We start from the raw sequence: 20,885 nt of genomic DNA, 5'->3' as shown, positions 1-20,885 counted from the left end.
TGTCAGCTTGGGGAGTACCGTCAGCCTAACAGAGAGAATACAGAACGTGGTTTTACTTACAGGTATTTAGCTTTGTTCTGTGATGTTTTGGGGCTACTAGTGGCTACGTCTTGGGCTTCTTGTGTTAAATTTGTTCCCAAGCATAACGTTTCCTTGGGATGCGGTCGTAAGTGGGATTGTGTTCTTGGTTCCATTTCTGCGTGCTCAGTGCTGGTGGACAGAGGCACACAGATCCCTGAGTATCGACTTTGAGCCCTGTGTTTCCCAGGTTTTATAGGCACCACCAGAGCTCCACGACTCCTGTTGGGTTTTCTACATCCGAGAGAATGCATTTGCAAACAGAAATAGCTTTACTGTTTTATTTTCTTTTGCTTCCCTAGTTGCCCCGGACAGCACCTCCAGTACGATCTGAACAGAGCGGGGGAGAGCGGCTGGCTTTGCCGTGCTCCTGGTCTGAAAGGCAGCCGCGTCCGGCCGCTTCTGCACTCTGAGTGGGCAGGGGGTGTTCCTGCCGGTGCTCAGGTCGCAGGAGTCCCCGCTGCCCCCATGCACAATGTTTCTATCTTCAGAGCTTGTTGGCTTTTGTGAAATGCTTTTTTTTTTTTCACATCTACTGTGATTCAAGTATGACTTTTTTCCTTTTTGGTTACTGTTTTTAAAAGCAGTTACCTGGTAGAGGGGAGAAACCAGGAAAACAGGAAACAGGTATGTAAAAGGAAATTGGAGCTGCCATCTAATATTTTTTGTTTTCTTGAATATATATTTTAAATATGTATTTATTTTATTTGAAAGACAGAGTGACAGAGGGAGAGAGAGAGAGAGAGAGAGAGAGAGAGAGAGAGAGAGAGAGAGAGAGTCTTCCATCCATTGGTTCACTCCCCAAATGCTCTTAACAGCCAGGGCTGGGCCAAGCTGAAACCGAGAGCCAGGAGCTCCATCTGGGTCCCCACATGGGGGGCGGGAACCCAGGCACTTGGCCGGCTCCCGCCGCCTCCAGGAGGCAATACAGGAGGCTGGATCAGAACACGGACCAGCTGGGACTCAGCCCAGGCACTCTGAGGGGAGCTGTGGGTGTCCCAAGCGATGCCACAGCCACCACCCCTTGGATGTATTTCTGCTTCACAACATTGTCCTTTAAAAATCTGAACCCAAGGAACAAGGGCTGCCCTCGTCAACCCCAGGCCTGGCACCTCTCTTTTTTTATGATTTATTTATTTATTTGAGAGGCAGAGTTACAGAGCGAAAAGTCCTCCATCTGCTGGTTCACTCCCCAAATGGCTTCCACGGCCAAAGGTGGGCTGATCCAAAGCCAGGAGCCTCTTCCAGGTCTCCCACACAGGTGCAGGAGCCCAAGGATTTGGGCCATCCTCTGCTGCTTTCCCAGGCCCACTAGCAAGGAACTGGATCAGAAGTGGAGCAGCCGGGACTGGAACTGGTGCCCCTATGGGATGCTGGCATCGCAGACAGTAGCTTTACCCACTGCATCACAGTGATGGCCCCATTTTAAGCACTGCTCCCTAGGCCCCACCTCCCTACAGGGCAGCCTGTGCCAGGAGAGGCCAGGGTGGAGTCCCTGCAGCTGCCCGGGTAGGACGAGCGAAGCAGTGAGACCAGACAGCAGTGACTGTGGCCCTGGGGTGCAGCGGCTGTGGGAGCTGCGGGCTCCATGTCCATGTCTCCCACGCCCACGTGTTGAACCTCATCCTCTGGATGTGGAGAGGCTCGGCGCTTAGGCCCTGAGTACCCCTGGAGGGCTCCACAGGGCTGGCCTCAGTGCCTTGATAGAAGTGGGCAGACAGGCAGGGTCGGGATACAGGTGAGTGAGGCCATCTAGGAGCCCAGCCAGCCCAGTCCTCCAAGGCCTTGACTTGAACCTCACAGCCTCCAGGACTGTGAACAATAAACTTACCCAGTATCGCCCATGCGAGGGCATCTCGTGATCAAACTGAGCCAGACGCCCAACAGCCAGCAGCTGTCTTAGTGATGGACTAGGAAAAGCAGTTCAGGGGTGCAGGTGTAGTGTGGGACACCAGACCCAAAGAGTCACAGGGCACAGGAGGCAGGGGTCTGGAGCCCGGCGAGGAAAGACCCTGATGTGAGCACCCTCAATGCAGCCCTTGCCCGGGACGTGGAACCACCGCAGAGGGGCTGCTCCTGCCACCAGAGGAGGGAAGCTGCAGGGTCGGGTTGTGGCACAGCAGGTTAAACCGCCCCCCGTGACACCAGCATTCCACAAGGGCGCCCGTTCGAGTCCCGGCTGCTCCACTTCAAATTCGGCTCCTTGCTAATGCGCCTAGGAAAGCAGTGGAAGATGGCGCCTGCACCCACGTGGAAGACCCGGAAGAAGCTCCTGGCTCCTAGCTTCCATGTGGCCAAGCCCCGGCTGTTGCAGCCATTTGAGGAGTGAACCCTGACTCTCCCTCGCTCTCTACATAAACACTGCCCTTCAAATAAATTTTTAAAAATTGTCTTTTAAGTGAGAAGCTACAGGAGGTGAGGGCTAGGACGGTCTTCGTCCTTTGGGCCAGCAGTGGAGGCCACTGGGGGCCCTCTGCGGAGGGCGGGGTCGAGGGCTGGCAGCAGTGCTGTGCACACACCTTGCGCTTGCTCCTAGAAGGGCAACAGATGGGAAGCGCATTGGGAAGGCAGGTGGCTGGATTGCAGGAGGAAGTCCCTGGAGGGAGGGGGCTCCCTGGCATGGCGGGGGTGGGGGTGAGCGTGTTTTAGAGGCTTGCGTTTCCCTGGGGATTTGGGGGGTAAGCTAAGGGTGCCTGGAGCTGTATGTGAATCAGAGGTGGGAGGTCTGCTTCCCCAGGGAGAAGTGGTGAGGGCCCTGCAGGGAGAGGTTGGGGATGGGGGTGGGCATGGGGCAGCAGAGCTCCAGCAACTCTGCCCAGGGCAGCACAGCTGTGTCTTCAGCAACTTCCAGCGGAGAGGGGAGAGTGGGCCATGCGGGCACCAGGAGGTGCAGTGGGCAAGTCGAGGCCAGTGAGGACCTGGTACAGCCTCCTGCAGCGGGCTCAGCGGCCTCCCAGCCTCCGGTGGCAATGAACTCGGGCTGCCTTGGGGACAAAGGCTGGGTTCCTGGACTCTGTCCTCACCCAGAAGACGGGCTCAACCGCCTGGCAAGGCCTGGCAAGGGAGGGGGCTTGGGCTCTTCCCCGGGCAGCTGCTCGAGGTTCTGGGGAAGTCCAAGCAACATCTGCAGGCCTCGGGGAACCCTGACACAGAGGCTGAGCCTCCAACACCAGACACCTGGGCCTGTGTCAAGGGGGCTGAGGCTGGGTCCCTCAGCCAGTGAGCACCCACCCAGTCCCTGCTCAGCCTGCAGGCTATCCGCTGGAACACCCCTCCTCCTGAGCCTGTGGTTGGGACAGCCTCCCTGGTGGTGGCCTGGCCCCTTCAACCCTGCTCCACCTTCATGGTTAGAAACTGCAGCCTGGGGCTGGCACTGTGGCACAGCGGGCTAAGCCTCTGCCAGCAGTGCCGGCATCCCTTATGGGCGCTGTCTCAACTCCTGGCTGCTCCACTTCTGATCCAGCTCCCTGCTGGGAAAGGAGCAGATGGTGGCTCAAGTGCTTGGGCCCCTGAACCCACGTGGGAGACTCGGAAGAAGCTCCAGGCTCATAGCTTTGGATAGGCCTGGCTCCAGCCATGGCAACCATTTGGGGAGTGAACCAGTGGATGGAAGACCTCTCTAGCTCTCTCTCTCTTTGTAAGATTTATTTATTTACTTGAAAGGCAGAGTTAGAGAGAGAGGGAGAGGCAGAGAGAGAGGTCTTCCATCCACTGGTTCACTCCTCAAATGGTCAGAGTGGCCAGGGTTGGGCCAGGCTGAAGCCAGGAGCCAGCAGCTTCTTCTGGATCTCCCACATGGGTGCAGGGGCTCAGGCACTTGGGCCATCTTCCACTGCTTTCCTAGGCACATCAGCACGGAGCTGGATTGGAAGCAGAACGGCCAAGACTTGAACTGGTGCCCTTAGGGGATGCCAGCATTGCAGGCGGCAGCTCAGCCCACCTGTGCCACAGCAGCAGCTTCAGGATTGTTATCTTGGAAGCCCCTCCAGACCCGTGCATGGCAGTGAGGCCACTGTGACCACTGGGTCTCAGGCTCCAAAAGTGCCAGGAGCTGTTCAAGGCTGCACTCCTGTCCCTCAGGCTGGTGGCAGAGACTGACCAACTCTCCACAAGTTAAGAGCTATGCCCAGGGGCTGGTGCTGTGGCGTAGTGGGCAGGCCTCCACCTGTGGCACTACTATCCCATATGGGTGCCAGTTCTGGTCCTGGCTGCTCCTCATCCAATTTGGCTCTCTGCTGTGGCCTGGGAGGGCAGTGGAGGATGGCCCAAGTGCTTGGGCCCCTATACCTGCATGGGAGACCCAGAAGAGGCTCCTGGCTTTGGATCAGCCCAGTTCCATCTGTTGTGGCCATTTGGTGGTGAACCAGTGGATGGAGGATCTCCCCCTCCAACCCCATCTGTAACTCTGCCTCTCAAGTAAAGCAAGCAAGCAAGCAAGCAAGCTATGCCCAGAGCCCCCAACTTCTCCTCTACCAAAACATATAGTGCTACAGTGCTGCCTCCCAGCCTGGTGCTCTGGGGCCAGCGGAAGCCCCACCCAGCCGGGGCAGGTGGGACTGCCACCAAAAACCCCAACCAAGGGTCTGGTGTTGTGGCATGGTGGATTAAGCCACCACCAGCATCCCATTTTGGTGCCAGTTTGAGGTCCCAGCTGCTCTACTTCTGATCCAGCTCCCTGCTGGCGCACCTTGGAAAGCAGTGGAGGATGGCCCAGGTGCTTGGGCGCCTGCACTCATGTGGGAGACCTGGAAGAAGCTCCTGGCTCCTGGATTCAGTCTGGCCCAGCTCCAGCCAATGCAGCCGTCTGAAGAGTGAACCAGTGGAAGAAAAATCTGTTTCTTCTTCCCTCTCTCTCTGTAACTCTTTCAAATAAAATAAATATAGTTTTTTTAAAAAAGATTCTATTCATTTTATTTGAGAGGCAGAATTACAGACAGTGAGAGGGAGAGACAGAGAGAGAGAGGCCTTCCATCCACTGGTTCACTCCCCAAATGGCCACAATGGCTGGAGCTGAGCTGATCTGAAGCCAGGAGCCAGGAGCTTCTTCTGGGTCTCCCATGTGGGCGCAGGGGCCCAAGCACTTGGGCCATCCTCCACTGCTTTCCCAGGCCACAGCAGAGAGCTGGATTGGAAGAGGAGCATCTGGGACTAGAACCGGCACCCATATGGGATGTCGGCGCCTCAGCGTTGGCCCCTAAAATAAATAAATCTTAAACAAAAACAACCCCACACAGAAGCAGCACTTGGAGAACATCTCTCCCTACATGAAGGCCGGCCTCCTGCCGCCCCAGCTGTTCTCTACTTCAGCACCCCCCGTACAGGACTCGCGTACGTGTAAAATACAGGAAAATAGCACATGGCGACAGCCAGACACAGGCCATGACCCTAAATGCCCAGCGTGGCGACTGGCTAAGTAAACCACCTTCATTCCGTATGAGGGACACTGTGTCTGTTGAAAAAGAACAAGGCAGCTCGACAGGTACTCACGCGGGCCGGGTTTCAAGATCAACGCAGTTGATAAGGAAGGCTGAGTTCTGACTGTATACCTGCTTTTGTGGCATGTATGTTACGTGCACTTTCTTTTTTAAAGATTGATTTACCTGAAAGGCAGAGCGTTCAAAGGAAAGAATCGCGCAACTGTTGCTTCACTCTCCAAACGCCTGTCCACTGCCAGGGCTGGGCCAAGAGCCAGGAGCTCCATCCAGGTCTCCTACATGGGTGGCAGAGCCCAGGCACTTGGGCCAATATCCGCCGCCTCCCAGGCACGTTAGCAAGAAGCTAGATGGAAGCAGAGGACCGGGACTTGAACTTCTGATACGGGACGCCCGAGTTGCAAGCAGTGGCCTAAACTACTGTGCCAGCTCCGGCCCCTGTGCTTCCTGAAGCTGGGAGATACACAAGATTGTTCCGGTACCGGCCCGGCAGTGAGTGGCCAGCAGTGGGAGGCAGACTTTGTTTACTGCACATCACTGTGCTGTGTGCACTTTGTCATTCAATAAATAAAAAATTCATGCCTTCAAAACATAAAAAAACCAAAGCATCTGGAAGCTCACAGAGCCCCTTACGCCCAGCCTGTGGCTGTCTGGTTCCGGGTTGAGGGTGGGGGGAAACACTGGATTCTCCGGCTTGAGGTGGCCCTTTGGGAAGCCCACCAAGGTTTCCCTGGCAGGATCTTAGGTGTAGAACGTGGCCCTGATCCCTCTGCCTTACTTGACACTTAAGCGTACCGTGGAAAACCCCACAGGAGTCGCGGCCTTCATTCAGCAGACCAGGGCCGGTGTGAGCGCACCCACTACAGACCAGACAGGGCTGATTTCACAATTCCCACCCAACCAAGGCCTCTGGACCTTGCTAGGGAGCCTCCTCACCCCCCAGGGCATTACCTTGTTCAAAGTAGTAATGGGTTCTCCCTCCTTCTTGCTGTAGGTAACTTGTTTATCTGCTTCCTAATCACCTTTACGTTCAATCCTTTCACATTGTAGACTGCTCATTAGACTATCCTGCCTTCCCTTCTTTCTTAGAAGATGGCTTATCTCTTCACTGAGACCAGCAGGCTGGACCTCCTCACTGAGCACCTACGATGCCCAATCTGGGTAAGCGGAAGGCAGAGACGGAGCGGCCATGCCAGCCCTGCCCCCAGAGCCTCCATCCTGTCCACTACACAGCTGGTTACACGATGCCCACTGCGGCCTTTATGCTCAAATCAGTCAGGAGGCGGCCCTTCCTTTCTTTCCTGCCCTTCTAACTCTCCCTCTTCTCATTCCTTCCCCACCGGCTGGTAAGATCCTTAGTGGGGGCCAGTGTCGCGGTGCAGTGGGTGAAGCGCCTGAGGGCCTGGTTTGAGTCCCGGCTCTTCTGCTTCTGATCAGGCTCCCTGCTAATGTGCGGAGGGGAGCGGGCGGACAGATGACAGCCCCAAGTACGTGGGCTTCTGCCACCCACCTGGGAGGCTGGAATGGAGTTCCCGGCTGCCACCTGGCCCAGCCCTAGCGGTTGGGAAGTTAACAGGTAGGTAAACGTATCTCTCTCTGTTGGTTTTTCAAATAAATAAATCCTAAAAAGCATGTAGTTTTGGGGTATTTAGGGGTGCAGTGGAGTGGGTTAAGCCACTGCTCTGGGATGCCTGCATTGTGTATCGGAGTACAGGTCCAAGTCCTGGCTCCTCTGCTCCCAATCCAGCCTCCTGCTAATATGCACCTGGAAGCTAGATCGCAGCTCAAGCACTTCAGCCCCTGCCACCCCTGTGGGAGACTCAGATGCTGTTCCAGGCTCCTGCCTGTGGCCCGGCCCAGCCCTAGCGGTTGCGGGCATTTGGAGAGTGAACCAGGCAACAGAGTGCTCTGCTTTCATGTAGATGAAAATAAGTATTTTTAAAATATTTATTTATTTGAAAGGCAGAGTTACAGAGAGGCAGAGGCAGAGAGAGAGGTCTTCCATCTGCTGGTTCACTCCCTAAATGGCCGCCAACAGCTGAAGCTGAGCCAATCCAATGCCAGGAGCCAGGAGCTGGGAGCCAGGAGCTTCTTCCGGGTCTTCCATGTGAGTGCAGAGGCCCAAGGACTTGAGCCATCCTCTACTGCTTCCCCAGGCCATAGCAGAGAGCTGGATCAGCAGTGGAGCAGCTGGGACTCAAACTGGTGCCCACGTGGGATGCCAGCACTGTAGGCGGCTTTACTCACTACTCCATAGCACCAGCCCCCCCCCCTTTTTTTTTTTTAAAGAATATTAACCCTTCCTCTTAGGCTTAATATGTGCAGTCCAAAAAAATTGTACCTCACTTAATACAAACCCAAAAGGCAGACACTGTTGTAACCCTCATTTGACAGTTGAATAAGCCCGGCTAACAGAACCAGGCCTCAACCTGAACCCCACCTCCTCCACTTCCCAGCTCCGAGATCCTGATTCACCCCTCCTCTGCCCGTTTCTATAAACTGTTAAGAATACTGTAAGGTGGGGCTGGTGCTGTGGTACAGTGGGTAAAGCCGCCACCTGCAGTACTGGTTTCTCACATGGGTACTAGTTAAGAGTCCCGGCTGCTCCACTTTTGATCCAGCTCCCTGCTAATGTGTGTGGGAAAGCAGCAGCAGATGGCCCGAATGCTTGGGCCCCTACACCCACATGGGAGTCCCAGAAGCAACTCCAGGCTCCTGGCTTCGGATCAGCCCAGCTCCAGCCAATGTGGCCATTTGAGGAATGAATCAGCAGATGGAAAACCTCTCTGCCTTTCAAATAAATAAATAAATCTTTTAAAAACAAAGGGATATTGTAAGGTGATTTTGAATAATAAATGAATGAATAAAGAGCTGGGACACTGCCTGCACTTAACAAGCGTTACCATTTTCCACACTTTTAAGGATTTGACAGGCAGGGCAACAGAGAGAGCTGCTGGTTCGCTCCTGAAATGGCTGCAACGGCCAGGGCGGGCCAGGCTGAAGCTGGGAGCTCAGCACTCCCTTGGGGTTTCCCATGTCGGGTCATTTCCCGTTGCCTTCCCAGGGAACTGGATCGGAAATGGAGTAGCCAAGACCTGAGTAGGCACGCTGCCATGGGATGCAGGCGTTGCGAACACTGGCTTAACGTGCTGCACACGATGCCCGCCCCCAGCACCTTTTCAAGTCTCCTCATGTCAGGTGCTGTTTCGCTGCCTGACACTTGAACACGAAGTGACATTGGCTCTCTGCTGAATACAGCACAGCACCAAATCTGTGTTCCCACGCCTGGGCAGCGACAGAGCCATGAGCAGCCAGGAAAAATACCAGGCAGCGACAAGTCCCCGCCCAAGACTCAACTAGGGGGGGCACTTTTCACTGGAGGCTCCTGAAGGGCCCTAAGGAGGTGGCATACACTGAAGTCTCAATGACAAGGAGCCAGCCGGGCCAATACATTTTTATTTATTTGAGAGGCAGACAGGCAGAGCGATGAGCTCCCATCACGGGGGAACTCTCCAAGAGCACGTAACAGTTGGCACTGGGCTGGGTCAAAGCTGGGCACTCAATGCAGGTCTTCCCCGTGTGGCAGGAACCCAGGGTCTGCACTGGCGCAAAGCTCGCGTCCAGAGCCAGAGGCTGGGACTAGCTCGGCTCCTCTGATGTCGGACACAGGAAACTCACCCAGCTGGCTACACACCTGCTTCTTAAAATCCACCCGGTCCCCTGGTCGTGCCCGCCCTGCTTGGACACCCACAGGGTCCTATCCCACCATGTCCTGGCTCATGCCATTCCCTCTCTACCCCATCCTCGTCACCCGGAAAGGATCCCCCGGCCCCCCATCCCCTACTCTTCAAGACACGACCCTCCTCAGAGCATCAGATAAAAAGGGGGCAGACCTCACAACTGGCCTGAGCGCCCTAGTGAGTAGCTGTGGGTTCCCTATCGTGTCAGGTGTGCTAGTAAGAACTAAAGTAACTCGGCTGCCCCTTAGAATCCTCCTAGGCCTTTAATGCAAAATCCTAGGTGGGCAGCGGGGGCGCAGCAGGTTGAGCTGCCGCTGGGATCGGACAGAGCGCCTGCGATGTGGCACCGCCTCCACTTCCGACCACATGGGAGACTGGAGTGAGGGCTGCAGCCCCTGGCCCTCAGCTCCTGGGGAGGCCTGCACGGAGCCCCTGGCTGCGATCCGGCCCAGCCCTGGCCGTTTTGGGCATCTGTGTCCCTCTGCTCCGGTTTGCTAAGCTCGGCGCCCATCTGAGCACACAGGGCCAAGCGCACCTGCCGAGCCCCGCCCGGGGTGCCGGTCCACTGCTGGGCCACGTGGAGCCGCTGCCCGCCCAGCGGCCACCTGTAACGGGAGCCCTGGCTCCAGCGGCAGCGGACGCGGCCCGGCCCGCTGCCCACCCCACGACCGCGCCCCTCGCGAGCGCTACCTGCAAGCTCCTTGCCCCCGGGGACACACACCTACCGCGTGGCTATGGGGGCTAACCGCGCGTCTGTGCACGGCTCACAAATCTATCCGCAGCCCCGGCAGGCACGTGGGCCGGAGGGGGCCCCTGGCCGGCCCGCGGCCCCCCAGAGGCCACTCTGAACTTGGCCGGACCCCAACTTCCGGCGCTCTCGGGCTGACCCGCCGACCCCTCTCTCCAGAGCCGCAAGCAGGCTCAGCGAGGAGCGCGGGCCACCGCCCTCCCGCGGACAAGTCCACGGGACGCGGCCACTTTCTAGAACCCAAGACCACCGGCCTGCGTTCGCTCAGCGCGCGGCCCCACTCGCACGCCCCGCGCCAAAAGAGCGCGCTTACGACGCATGCGCCGGGACGACCGGCCGCGGAGGAACGTTCTGCGACCCGCGCACCCACGGGCCAATCAGCGCCGGCCTTGCACAAAGCAAGTCCCGCCTCCAGGACGCGGCCGCCAGACCCCCTTCCCCTCCTTGGCCGCCTGGGCCCGCCCACTCCGGCCCAATCCCCGCCCCACGCCGCGCACAGTTAGCGGCTTGCGATTGGCTCGCGCGACGGACGCGAGCTCTGATTGGCAGAGGCGGAGTCACGAGGGCGCCGTCGTCGCCTTTCCAGAGGCGATTACTGGGCAGGCTCAGTCTTTCGCCTCAGTCTCTAGCTCTCGCTGGTAGCCCGGCGTACGTGCTCCGGCATCTTCAGTCACCCGCGGCCGCCATCGACGCCGCTCGGGTTCCTCTAGGCTCGTCTGCGCCACAGCCGCCGCCGTCATAAGCCGCCATCATGGTGAAGCTCGCCAAGGTAAGCGCTGTGGGCGCGCGAGCGTCGAGGCCTGCTGCTCAGGAGCGCGCGCGGCGCCGCGGGAGGAGGGCCTGCGCGCCGTCCCGGGCGCGTTCGAGGGCGCCATGCTGTGGGAAGTCTCGCGCGACTGGCGGGGAGTTCTCGCGTGTCTTGGCTGCTTGGCGGCGAGGTGAAGCGCGCTCCGGCAGGTGCGGAGGGCTTGGGCGCGGGGCGGCGGGAGGGCCAACGCGTGCGCCGCGCGCGGGCAGGGCCCCGCCTCCGGCCGCACGTGCGCCCGCTCGCCGCCCGCCACGTGGGCCCCGCCGCGGGGTGGCCGGGGTGGCCGCGGCCCTGGCCCCCGGCCGCCGCCACGTGCGCCGGCTCCGGAAGGAGGCGCCGGGGTGCGTGCACGTGGTGGCCGCCGGGCACCCCCACGTGGCCGCGGCCAGTGAGAGGGGCAGGGCGGCTGGGGTCCGAGGCGCCTTTTTGAATTTTTCTGCTTTCGCGACGCTGCTGCTGCCTGGAGTTCCGCCGAGGCCGGGGGTCCTCCCTGGAAAAGTGGCCGCCGGCTGCTGGTGAGGGTGCCTGGTGCCAGGGTTGAACCCGGGGTGGAGAAAGTAGGTGTGGGTAGAAAAGGCAGAGAGATGGTTTCATCACCGTGGCCTTTTTTTGGGTTTTGTCAAGATTGACAGGAAAGCTCTGCTGGGCCGGACTGTTGGTCAGAGTTTCTGTGTCGGTTATGTTTAACGCTGAAAGTGCGTGGAGGAGGGTGGTGGCTTGCATTTTATTGCGAAGAATGGTGGCAACATCGGAACGGGCTGTGCAGTCAGTGAGGGGTGTTCATGTCTTCATTGTGTGTTATAGGCTGGTAAAAACCAAGGTGAGCCCAAGAAGATGGCTCCTCCTCCCAAGGAGGTAGAGGAGGATAGCGAAGACGAGGAGATGTCGGAAGATGACGAGGATGACAGCAGCGGAGAAGAGGTAACTGGGTCGCAATCGATGAGAAACTGGGTTGCAATTTCACAGTGGACAGAATGGTGTTGGGTGTCTGAAAAGGATAGAAAAAGTAGTGTTTTATTCACATGACCCGGGGTAGTGGGGGGTGCTTCAGAAGATGGCAGGAGACTGGGTAAGTATCTGAGTGTCAGCTTAAGACCCCAAGCATCTGGGATCTGTGCCCTCTGCACGCTGGTGTGACGTTGATACACGTCTCCCGTTCAGCATACTGGCCTTAGCCCTCCATGGTAAAAGGGACGGGATCAGTGACAGAGCCGATTTGTATTTGGGCCTAAGGATATCCTTCCCAGAGTCCTTATAAAAACCCCTATAAAAGACCAAGTGGATTCTGTTCCCCTGTGTGTAAGGTTTGTAGCAGTTGTGTGGGTTGAAGGTGCATGCTCACATCCACCTTCGTTGTTTGCATGTAAAGTCGGGTTTTTTAGAATTCAGCAATGAACTATCCTGGTAAACTAGTAGTTAGTGAAAAGTAGCTTTGAATAGGAGTTAAAGTGTAGGTAAATGATGATTCTTACAGATACAGCGTTTATTTGATGTGCTGTAATTTGTAAGGATTGCTCAGCCAGTTTAAGGCTGATTTTTATCTCAGGTCCTGTCTCAGGACAAGAATCCTGTACCACTACCCACTATGATCCCCAGATGATTTTTTTTTTTTTTTGGACAGGCAGAGTGGACAGTGAGAGAGAGAGAGAAAGGTCTTCCTTTTTGCCATTGGTTCACTCTCCAATGGCCGCTGTGGCTGGCGCATCTTGCCGATCCGAAGCCAGAAGCCAGGTGCTTCTCCTGTGTCTCCAGTGCAGGTGCAGGGCCCAAGGACTTGCCATCCTCCACTGCCTTCCCAGGCCACAGCAGAGAGCTGGCCTGGAAGAGGGGCAACAGGGACAGAATCCAGCGCCCCAACCGGGCCTAGAACCCGGTGTGCCGGCGCCGCAAGGCGGAGGATTAGCCTGTTAAGCCATGGCGCCGGCCCCCAGATGATTTTTAATAATAATTTTCTTCAGATTTACTTATTTGAAAAGCAGAGTTATAAAGAGGCAGAGTTTTCCCATCCACTGGTTCACTCCCTAAATGGTTGCAGTGTCCAGAGCTGGGCCTATCCGAAGCCAGGATCTTCTTCTGGGTCTCCCACGTGGGTGCAGGGGCCCAAGCACCTGGGCCATCTTCTGCTTTCCAGGCCATAGCAGAGAGCTGGATCGGAAGTAGAGCAGCCAGGACTTGAATTGGCTCCCATATGGGCTGCCAGCACTGCAAGCAGCAGGTTTATCTGCTATGCCAGAGCACTTTACTTATCTGTTGAAATTAACGTGTTAGCATGGAATGTATGCAGTCTTGACCCAGAGGCAGTGCCAGAATCCAACACTGGGACCAGGGCTGCTTTCGGATGTAGTAGAACTGTTTGTCTGTTGTTTAGATAGTCATCCCACAGAAGAAGGGGAAGAAAGCTGCTGCAGCTCCAGCCAAGAAGGCGGTGGCTTCCCCAACAAAAAAGCCTGCGGTTGCCACTCCTGCCAAGAAAGCAGTCGTCACGCCAGGTAAAAAGGGAGCCGCCGCCACGCCAGCGAAGAAGGCCGTGACCCCAGCCAAAGCAGTGGTGGCATTGGGCAAGAAGGGGGCCGCACTGGGCAAAGCAGTGGCAGCAGCCTCGGGGAAGAAGGGAGCGGTCCTCCCCGCCAAGGGGGCCAAGAATGGTAAGAACGCCAAGAAGGAGGACAGCGACGATGACGAAGACGAGGAGGACAGCGAGGAGGACGATGACGACGAGGACGATGAGGAGGACGAGGAGGAGGAGTTTGAGCCGGCGGTGATGAAGGCAGCAGCGGCTGCCCCCGCCTCAGAGGACGAGGATGACGACGATGAGGACGAAGATGACGAGGAGGACGAGGACGAAGACGAGGAGGACGAGGAGGACGGTAAGCAAGTCATGGTGGCTCCTGGCTCTGGGAGGGTCCACGTAGCCACCTGAGGTTGGATTAGAGTCCTTCCTGGGGTCCTCTGGGCTCTGCATCGTGGCCTTGAGTGTGGTCGTAGGGCTTTCTTTCCTCCAGAGCTGGTGTGGGAGATCCTTCCAGACTCTGACTAGACGGCTTCTTTCAGACTCTGAAGAAGAAGCCATGGAGACCACACCAGCCAAAGGGAAGAAAGCGCCTGCAAAAGCTGCCCCCGTGAAGGCGAAGAGCGTGGCTGAGGAGGAGGAGGACGAGGACGAAGAGGATGAGGATGAGGAAGATGACGACGACGACGAGGAGGAGGAGGAGGAAGATGAGGACGAGGAGGATGAAGAAGAGGAGGACGAGGAGGAGGAGGAAGGTAACCTCTACAATGAGCCTGTTTCTCTGAACTTGTGAAGCAGCCTTGCGTGTGGCTGCTCACCAGTTTCACTTTGTTGAAACCTTGTCCAGAGCCTGTCAAAGAAGCACCTGGAAAACGGAAGAAGGAAATGACCAAACAGAAGTCAGCTCCTGAAGCCAAGAAACAGAAAGTGGAAGGTACCTGGGAGCACTGGGGTGTTGGGTGGGGTGACTTCTCATAGCACAAGTGATGAACGACAAAGGGACTTAATGCTGAAGCCTGATGGTACATACGATACACTGATGTGCTGTGTGCAGACATTTTGTACTGGAAGCTAATTTTGTACCATATTTTACAGAGACTGACAAGTCCATTTTTTTGTACAGCCACAGAACCAACCACATCTTTCATCTGTTTGTTGGAAACCTGAATTCTAGTAAATCTGCTCCTGAATTAAAAACTGGTATCAGTGATGTTTTTGCTAAAAACGACCTTGCTGTTGTGGATGTCAGAATTGGCACAACCAGGTAGGTGCTTTCCCTTCCTCAAACATAGATGTGTGAACGTGTTCAGTAATTTGACAATGTTGAATGAAGTCATTGGATTTTTAGAATCTAGAACCCCGAAATTCCCTAATCAGCCCTAACATTATTGGACAAACCAATTCATTTGGATAATTTGGTGTTGAGTTCTTAGAAATCCTTTTTAAAAGATTTAATTTATTTGAGAGGTAGTTACAGACAGAAAGGTCTTCCATATGCTGGATTATTCCCCAAATGGCTGTAGCAGCTAGAACTGGGCTGGTTAGGAGCTTCTTCCAAGTCTCCCACATGGATGCAGGGACCCAAGCAATTGGGACATCTTCTAGTGTTCTCCCAGCTCATAAGCAGAGAGCTGGATCGGATGACCAGCCGGAACTCAGGGAGTGAACTGGCACTCGGGTGTGTTTGCCTGTATTATAAGATGCCATGCAGCCCTGCTTCGGTCAGCTGTGGTTATCAGTGTTTTTTGTTAGGCTGCCACTGTCTTGATTCTTAAATGGGTGTGTCAGCAAGTCTGAATTGTGACTGGCCCATCCAGAGTTAACTGAACTTAAATCATGTCTTGGAACTTCAGTCTCTCATAGCCATTTGTGGAGGCAAGGTGGTTTTTGTCTTGTTTATTTTACTCAATCGCAGTAGTGCTGTTGGTGCTCAGAATGTATTCTGTGCCTTTTTTTTCCCTCTGAGAAATTTCCCTCTTTCATCTTAAAGGAAGTTTGGCTATGTGGATTTTGAATCTGCTGAGGACCTAGAAAAAGCCTTGGAATTGACTGGTTTGAAAGTCTTTGGCAATGAAATTAAACTGGAGAAACCAAAAGGAAAAGACAGCAAGAAGGGTAAGTATGGCTTTCACAGATGGCGACACCAGCGTGTCCAAGGTAGAAGGGTTGCAAGTTGCCATTCTCATCCAAAATGCTTGGAACCAAAGAGTCTCCATGCTTCAGGTTTTTCTTTTAAGATTTTGGGATATTTTCCATGTATATAATCGATAGCTTGGATGAGACCCTATCTTAAACCCAGTTCGTTTCAAATACATTTTACACACAGCCTGAAGGCAATTTGACTTTTAGTCTACCTGCATTTTAACTTATAATGAGGAGGGAGAGAATAGAATTCCCATTTACTGGGTTATTCCTCAGAGGTCCACAAGTGCTGAGGCCTGGCTGGAGCCACAACCACAATCCAGGTCTTGTATGGGGGGTGGTAGGGAACTGGGGATACCCAGGTACTCCAAAAGGGGATTCAGGTGTCTTTACTGCTAGACTAAGTGCCCAGTGCAGTCCTAACATGATCAGGTTTGGAATTTTCCACTGAGGTGTGTATTGGGGTGCTCACAAAGTGGGGGATGTTTTGGATTATAGATGCTCGGTGCTCAACCTGAGATAATGTGCAAGAGCTTGCCTTCACTTGTATCTTTCAGCTCTGTACTTTTGATATGCTTTGTCTGTTGCTCAGAGGTACTGATCGCCTTCTATAGATTGATCTCTCTGTTCTAGGTACCCATTTGACAGTATGCAATATGGGGAGACCACTTGGTTCTCCCTACAGAGTCTTGGACATCGTTGGATTCAAATTTTGAATAGAACTGGAGCTTTGTGTGTGCGCGCGCATTTATCCCTGTTACTTGCTAAGGTTACAGAGTTGGTTTTGTGTTTTTCTAGATCGAGATGCAAGAACACTTCTGGCCAAAAATCTCCCTTACAAAGTCACTCAGGATGAATTAAAAGAAGTGTTTGAAGATGCTGTGGAGATCAGACTGGTCAGCAAGGATGGGAAGAGTAAAGGGTATGTGTGAGGATGGTGACCATCGATGCAGTTCTTGACTTGATACCAGGAGTGCCGCTCCGCTGTCCTAGGTGCATGATGGCAGGCAGCTGAACCTTTAAGGATTCACTAATTCATGTAAAGGAATAAAACGTGCCTGGTGGGGCCGCATTGTGGTGTGTCACACGGTGACAGACTACTTGTGTGACAGTGGGCCCCTGAGCCTACACTGCCTAGTCCTGTCATGGCAGTTTGTGTAGACAGGGACACGTGACTAACAGTGGGTGGGGTTGTCACACTGGAGTAGAAATAGGGGAAGGAAGCTCAAGGTAAGAGATGTTGGCAGTGGAGAAGTGGGGGTGTGCCAGATCCGTGTGGTGAAGTTTGAAACATTCGTGTCAATGCTTTAAATCCGTAAGTACTTCGTCGCTTTTTGCAGGATTGCTTATATTGAATTTAAAACAGAAGCCGACGCAGAGAAAACCTTTGAGGAGAAGCAGGGAACAGAGATCGACGGGCGGTCTGTTTCCCTGTATTACACTGGAGAGAAAGGTCAAAACCAAGACCATAGAGGGGGAAAGAACAGCACCTGGAGTGGTAAGAATTCCTAGGCTTCTTACGGGGAATTCTTTGAGTAAGTTAGCAGTACTGAGACAAAGATCAGGTCGGTTAATGCTGCTAATTGTGCTGGTACTTTTCAGTCTTGAGTGCTGGGAAATTCCCATCAGAACATGGGAAAATCGGGTGGCAGTGTGGCACAGTGGTTACCCTGCCACTCGGCACCGGCAGCCCACGCTGGAATACTGCTTCAGGTGGTGTCAGCTTTCTATTAATGCACACGAGAAGGAAGCCATTTATGGCACAAGTACTTCCTACCCATGTGGGAGAGCTGGATGGAGTTCCTGACTCCTGGCTGTGGCCTTTCCAGCCCTGGCTATTTCAGGCATTTGGGAAGTGAGCTGGCAGTTGGAAGAACAGTTTCGCTCTCTTCTGCCTTTTGGATAAATAAACCTTAGGCGCATAGGCAGATATGGCTTACCTTGTTTGAAAGGCAGGGAGAGCTCTTTAGTCTGGTTCATCCCTCAAATGCTCAAAACAGCCAGGAGCCAGGGAATCCATCCGGGTCTCCCATGTGGACAGCAGGGGCCCAAGTACTTGTGCCAAAAACTGCTGCCGTTAGTCAGTGCACATAAGCTCCAGTAGGATGCAGCATCCAGAGTGGCGCCTTAGCCGTTGAGCCACACTCCTGTCCCTGAGGCTGTTCCGGGAAGAGACCAGTAGTCAGCTTCCTTGTGTGAGAAAGGGCAGAGTGCACAGTGCATGGGCACGTGGTGACTAGTCAGGGTGTTGAGGAAGGGAGGTGGGGCTTCCTCAACTTCAGCAGGGCAGGTTTTTTTTTTTTTGGACAGGCAGAGTGGACAGTGAGAGAGAGACAGAGAGAAAGGTCTTCCTTTTTGCCGTTGGTTCACCCTCCAATGGCCGCTGCGGCCGGCGCATCGCGCTGATCCGAAGCCAGGAGCCAGGTGCTTCTCCTGGTCTCCCATGCGGGTGCAGGGCCCAAGCACTTGGGCCATCCTCCACTGCACTCCCTGGCCATAGCAGAGAGCTGGCCTGGAAGAGGGGCAACCGGGACTAGAACCCGGTGTGCCGGCGCCGCAAGGCGGAGGATTAGCCTGTTAAGCCACGGCACCGGCCATGCAGGGCAACTTTTTCAGGTAAAAAATCTTAGCAAGAAACTACACCTAGGAACTACTGTTTCAGAGTCTTAAGGGTGGCATCTCTATTTGCAGGTGAATCAAAAACTCTGGTTTTTGAGCAATCTCTCCTACAGTGCAACAGAAGAAACTCTCCAGGAAGTCTTTGAAAAGGCGACTTTTATCAAAGTGCCACAGAACCAGAATGGCAAATCTAAAGGGTAGGTGTGTGTTGGCCTCTAGGTGTAGCGGGAACAGCCACTCTCCTGGCAGAAGCCGCGGGGTTGAGCTGCACGTTTTCAGCGTCTGCTGGCGGGAAAGGCTCCGCGTCACGTCTTAGCCTGGTAACAGTCTGTTGACGGTTGATTCCCAGGTATGCGTTTATAGAATTTGCCTCATTTGAAGATGCTAAGGAAGCTTTAAATTCCTGTAATAAAAGGGAAATTGAGGGCAGAGCCATTCGGCTGGAGTTGCAAGCACCCAGAGGGTCACCCAATGCAAGAAGCCGTAAGTTCCCGTGGGCGGGATGTGGTGGCTGGGGTGGACGCTCTGTTGGCTGAGTGAATGACAGCTGGAGATGATGACTGACGGCCTGAGAAGGAGTGATGAAATCTTGAGAGAATTCCTCTAGATAGTCAAGTTCTGATCTGGCTGTCAGCTCAGCAGCGGCTTCGGCAGTGGGCAGGGTCTTCACTGCAGGGTGGAGAGCTCCACGCTGTGCAGATGGCTGCTGGGAGCAGCCGGTGGCTGGAGTTAGCAGTTCACTGGGTGGCTCTTCTAGCGTGGGAGATGTCACGTGGGAATTTGATGTCACAGGCGAGCTTTTTTCCCCCCAGAGCCAACCAAGACCTTGTTTGTCAAGGGTTTGTCTGAGGAGACCACCGAGGAGACGTTAAAGGAATCGTTCGACGGCTCTGTCCGGGCGAGGATAGTGACGGACCGGGAGACGGGATCCTCCAAAGGGTAAGGCGCAGGGAGCGTGCGTCTGCTGCGCTCCTGGGCGGAGGAGCGGGGCTTCCCCGAGTCTTCTCATTGAGCTCCTTTCTGTCGATTGGTGGCAGCTTACGGATTCGCAAGAGAAGAAGAGACAATTCACAGAACTAGCATTATCTTACCTTCTGTCTTTACACGGAGGTATGTTTGCTGTTTTGTGAGACATCTGCCGTGCAGACCATCACCTGGCCGGTTTCCATGGGGAGCGGCGCTGTCACTTGGGTCTTTTCTCCACCGATAGGCAAAGCTGCTTGCAGTGGCTCGCTGGGCACGGTTTACTATGTGGTTTCATTCCGTGTTTCAGGTTTGGCTTCGTAGACTTCAACAGTGAGGAGGACGCCAAAGCCGCCAAGGAGGCCATGGAGGATGGGGAGATTGATGGCAACAAAGTCACTTTGGACTGGGCCAAGCCGAAGGGTGAAGGTGGCTTTGGGGGCCGTGGCGGAGGCCGAGGCGGCTTTGGAGGCCGAGGTGGTGGCAGAGGAGGCCGTGGTGGATTTGGAGGCCGAGGCCGGGGAGGCTTCGGAGGTAAGGCCGGGGGGGGCTGCCTCGGGCCTCTGCTGGACACCGCGTGGCTGAGTGCCAGGCCCAGTTCCTGGACCACTGGGGGGGCTGAGTGGGTGGCGCCATTCCTTGATCGCCTCTTCCCTTCCCGCAGGGCGAGGAGGGTTCCGAGGCGGCAGAGGCGGCGGCGGAGACCACAAGCCACAAGGAAAGAAGACGAAGTTTGAATAATTTCTCCTGTCCCTGTCTCCCTCTTCCATTGGAAAGAACGGACTCTGTTAACCTGCTCGATGACAGAGCCTTTTGAGGACATTCCAAGACAGTGTGCAGTCCTGTGGTCTGCTTGGAAGGCGTATAGATAACATTGCAAGGGCGATACCCTGTCGGTTTTGACTGGATATTCATATAAACTTTTTAAAGAGATGAGTGATAGAGCTAACCCTATCTGTAAGTTTTGAATTTATATTGTTTCATCCCATGTACAAAACTTTTTTTTCCTACAAATAGTTGGGGTTTTTTTCCCGTTGGGGCTTGTAAAGGAAAACAGAATGTTTTATCATGATTTTGCTTCAGTGACTTTAGGACAAAGTAAAGGTCCTAAACTCTGGTCCCAGGCTTGTACCTTCCTAAAGACATCACTGAACATCGTGTCAGAGCCAGCTCTGCCACTCAGCGCCCACCCCACCCGATGGAAAGGCTGGGTGCCCCGGTGCCAGGCTTCCCAGCAGGAAGTCCTCCACGGTTTGTCCCCCGCAGTTGTCGGGGGCCACTGCAGCTTCTGTTTGCAGCAGGCCCAAGGTCATGTCTTGTAGGTGCTCTAGGAGGAGCCCAAGAGCACTTCGGGCAGGGTCCTTGGACTTGGACTTGAGAACACGGTGAGGGTCAGAATCTGAGCAGCAGCCCAGTAGACCAGGTCCTGGCGCCGCACAGAATGCTGGAGTTCTGTGGGCTGAGGAAGCTCGGAGCTCAAGGACAGGCGTGGGCACAACTGAAAAGCTGCTCCAGTGAAGCTAGACAGCCAGGTCAAAGGTCGGCTGTGATTGGGCTGAAGCACCAAGCTGACGCAATACTGAGATGCTGCAGACTCGGGAAGCAGCCTGAAGACTCAGTTTGGCCCAGGTTGAGTCTTGCTGTGGGGTGAGAAAAGGAAGCGCCTGGGGCTTCCAGCCACCACGTGTCACCCCTCCCTAGGGTGGCTGGTGTGGGCAGTGACCACCTCCAGGGAAGGTTCTGTGGCTGCGAGGGAAAAAACAGGCGAGCCGAAGAGGAGAAAGATCTGTAGTGCTTCCCATTCGGCTGCTGTGGGATTTAGATGCTGAGCACTCAGATTCTGTTG

The 20,885-nt window shown here is 54.9% G+C and overlaps 1 protein-coding gene and 3 non-coding genes across 4 annotated transcripts; all 4 read left to right on the top strand.

The window, feature by feature from the left end:
• Positions 1–10,606: 10,606 nt before the first annotated feature.
• On the top strand, positions 10,607–19,972 carry NCL (nucleolin). Its single transcript, XM_062193405.1, is given in 16 exon segments — positions 10,607–10,767; positions 11,611–11,727; positions 13,175–13,673; positions 13,858–14,070; positions 14,163–14,249; positions 14,439–14,453; positions 14,456–14,579; positions 15,306–15,430; positions 16,256–16,379; positions 16,798–16,955; positions 18,149–18,168; positions 18,170–18,273; positions 18,426–18,559; positions 18,889–19,015; positions 19,350–19,573; positions 19,704–19,972. Coding segments are annotated over 16 exon segments (2,166 nt in total). The 5' UTR covers positions 10,607–10,749; the 3' UTR covers positions 19,781–19,972.
• Positions 14,292–14,360, top strand: LOC133768620 (small nucleolar RNA SNORD82). Its single transcript, XR_009867033.1, has one exon. It is a non-coding gene; the product is annotated as a small nucleolar RNA SNORD82 (small nucleolar RNA).
• LOC133768634 (small nucleolar RNA SNORD20) lies at positions 18,625–18,703 on the top strand. Its single transcript, XR_009867037.1, has one exon. It is a non-coding gene; the product is annotated as a small nucleolar RNA SNORD20 (small nucleolar RNA).
• LOC133768603 (small nucleolar RNA SNORA75) lies at positions 19,076–19,213 on the top strand. The gene has a single exon (XR_009867031.1). It is a non-coding gene; the product is annotated as a small nucleolar RNA SNORA75 (small nucleolar RNA).
• Positions 19,973–20,885: the final 913 nt, after the last annotated feature.

The sequence above is a fragment of the Lepus europaeus genome, chromosome 1 (genome assembly GCF_033115175.1).
Source record: "Lepus europaeus isolate LE1 chromosome 1, mLepTim1.pri, whole genome shotgun sequence".
Classification (NCBI taxonomy): Eukaryota; Metazoa; Chordata; class Mammalia; order Lagomorpha; family Leporidae; genus Lepus; species Lepus europaeus.
The sequence above is the reverse complement of the archived record's forward strand: the minus strand, read 5'-3'. Positions and strand labels throughout refer to the sequence as shown.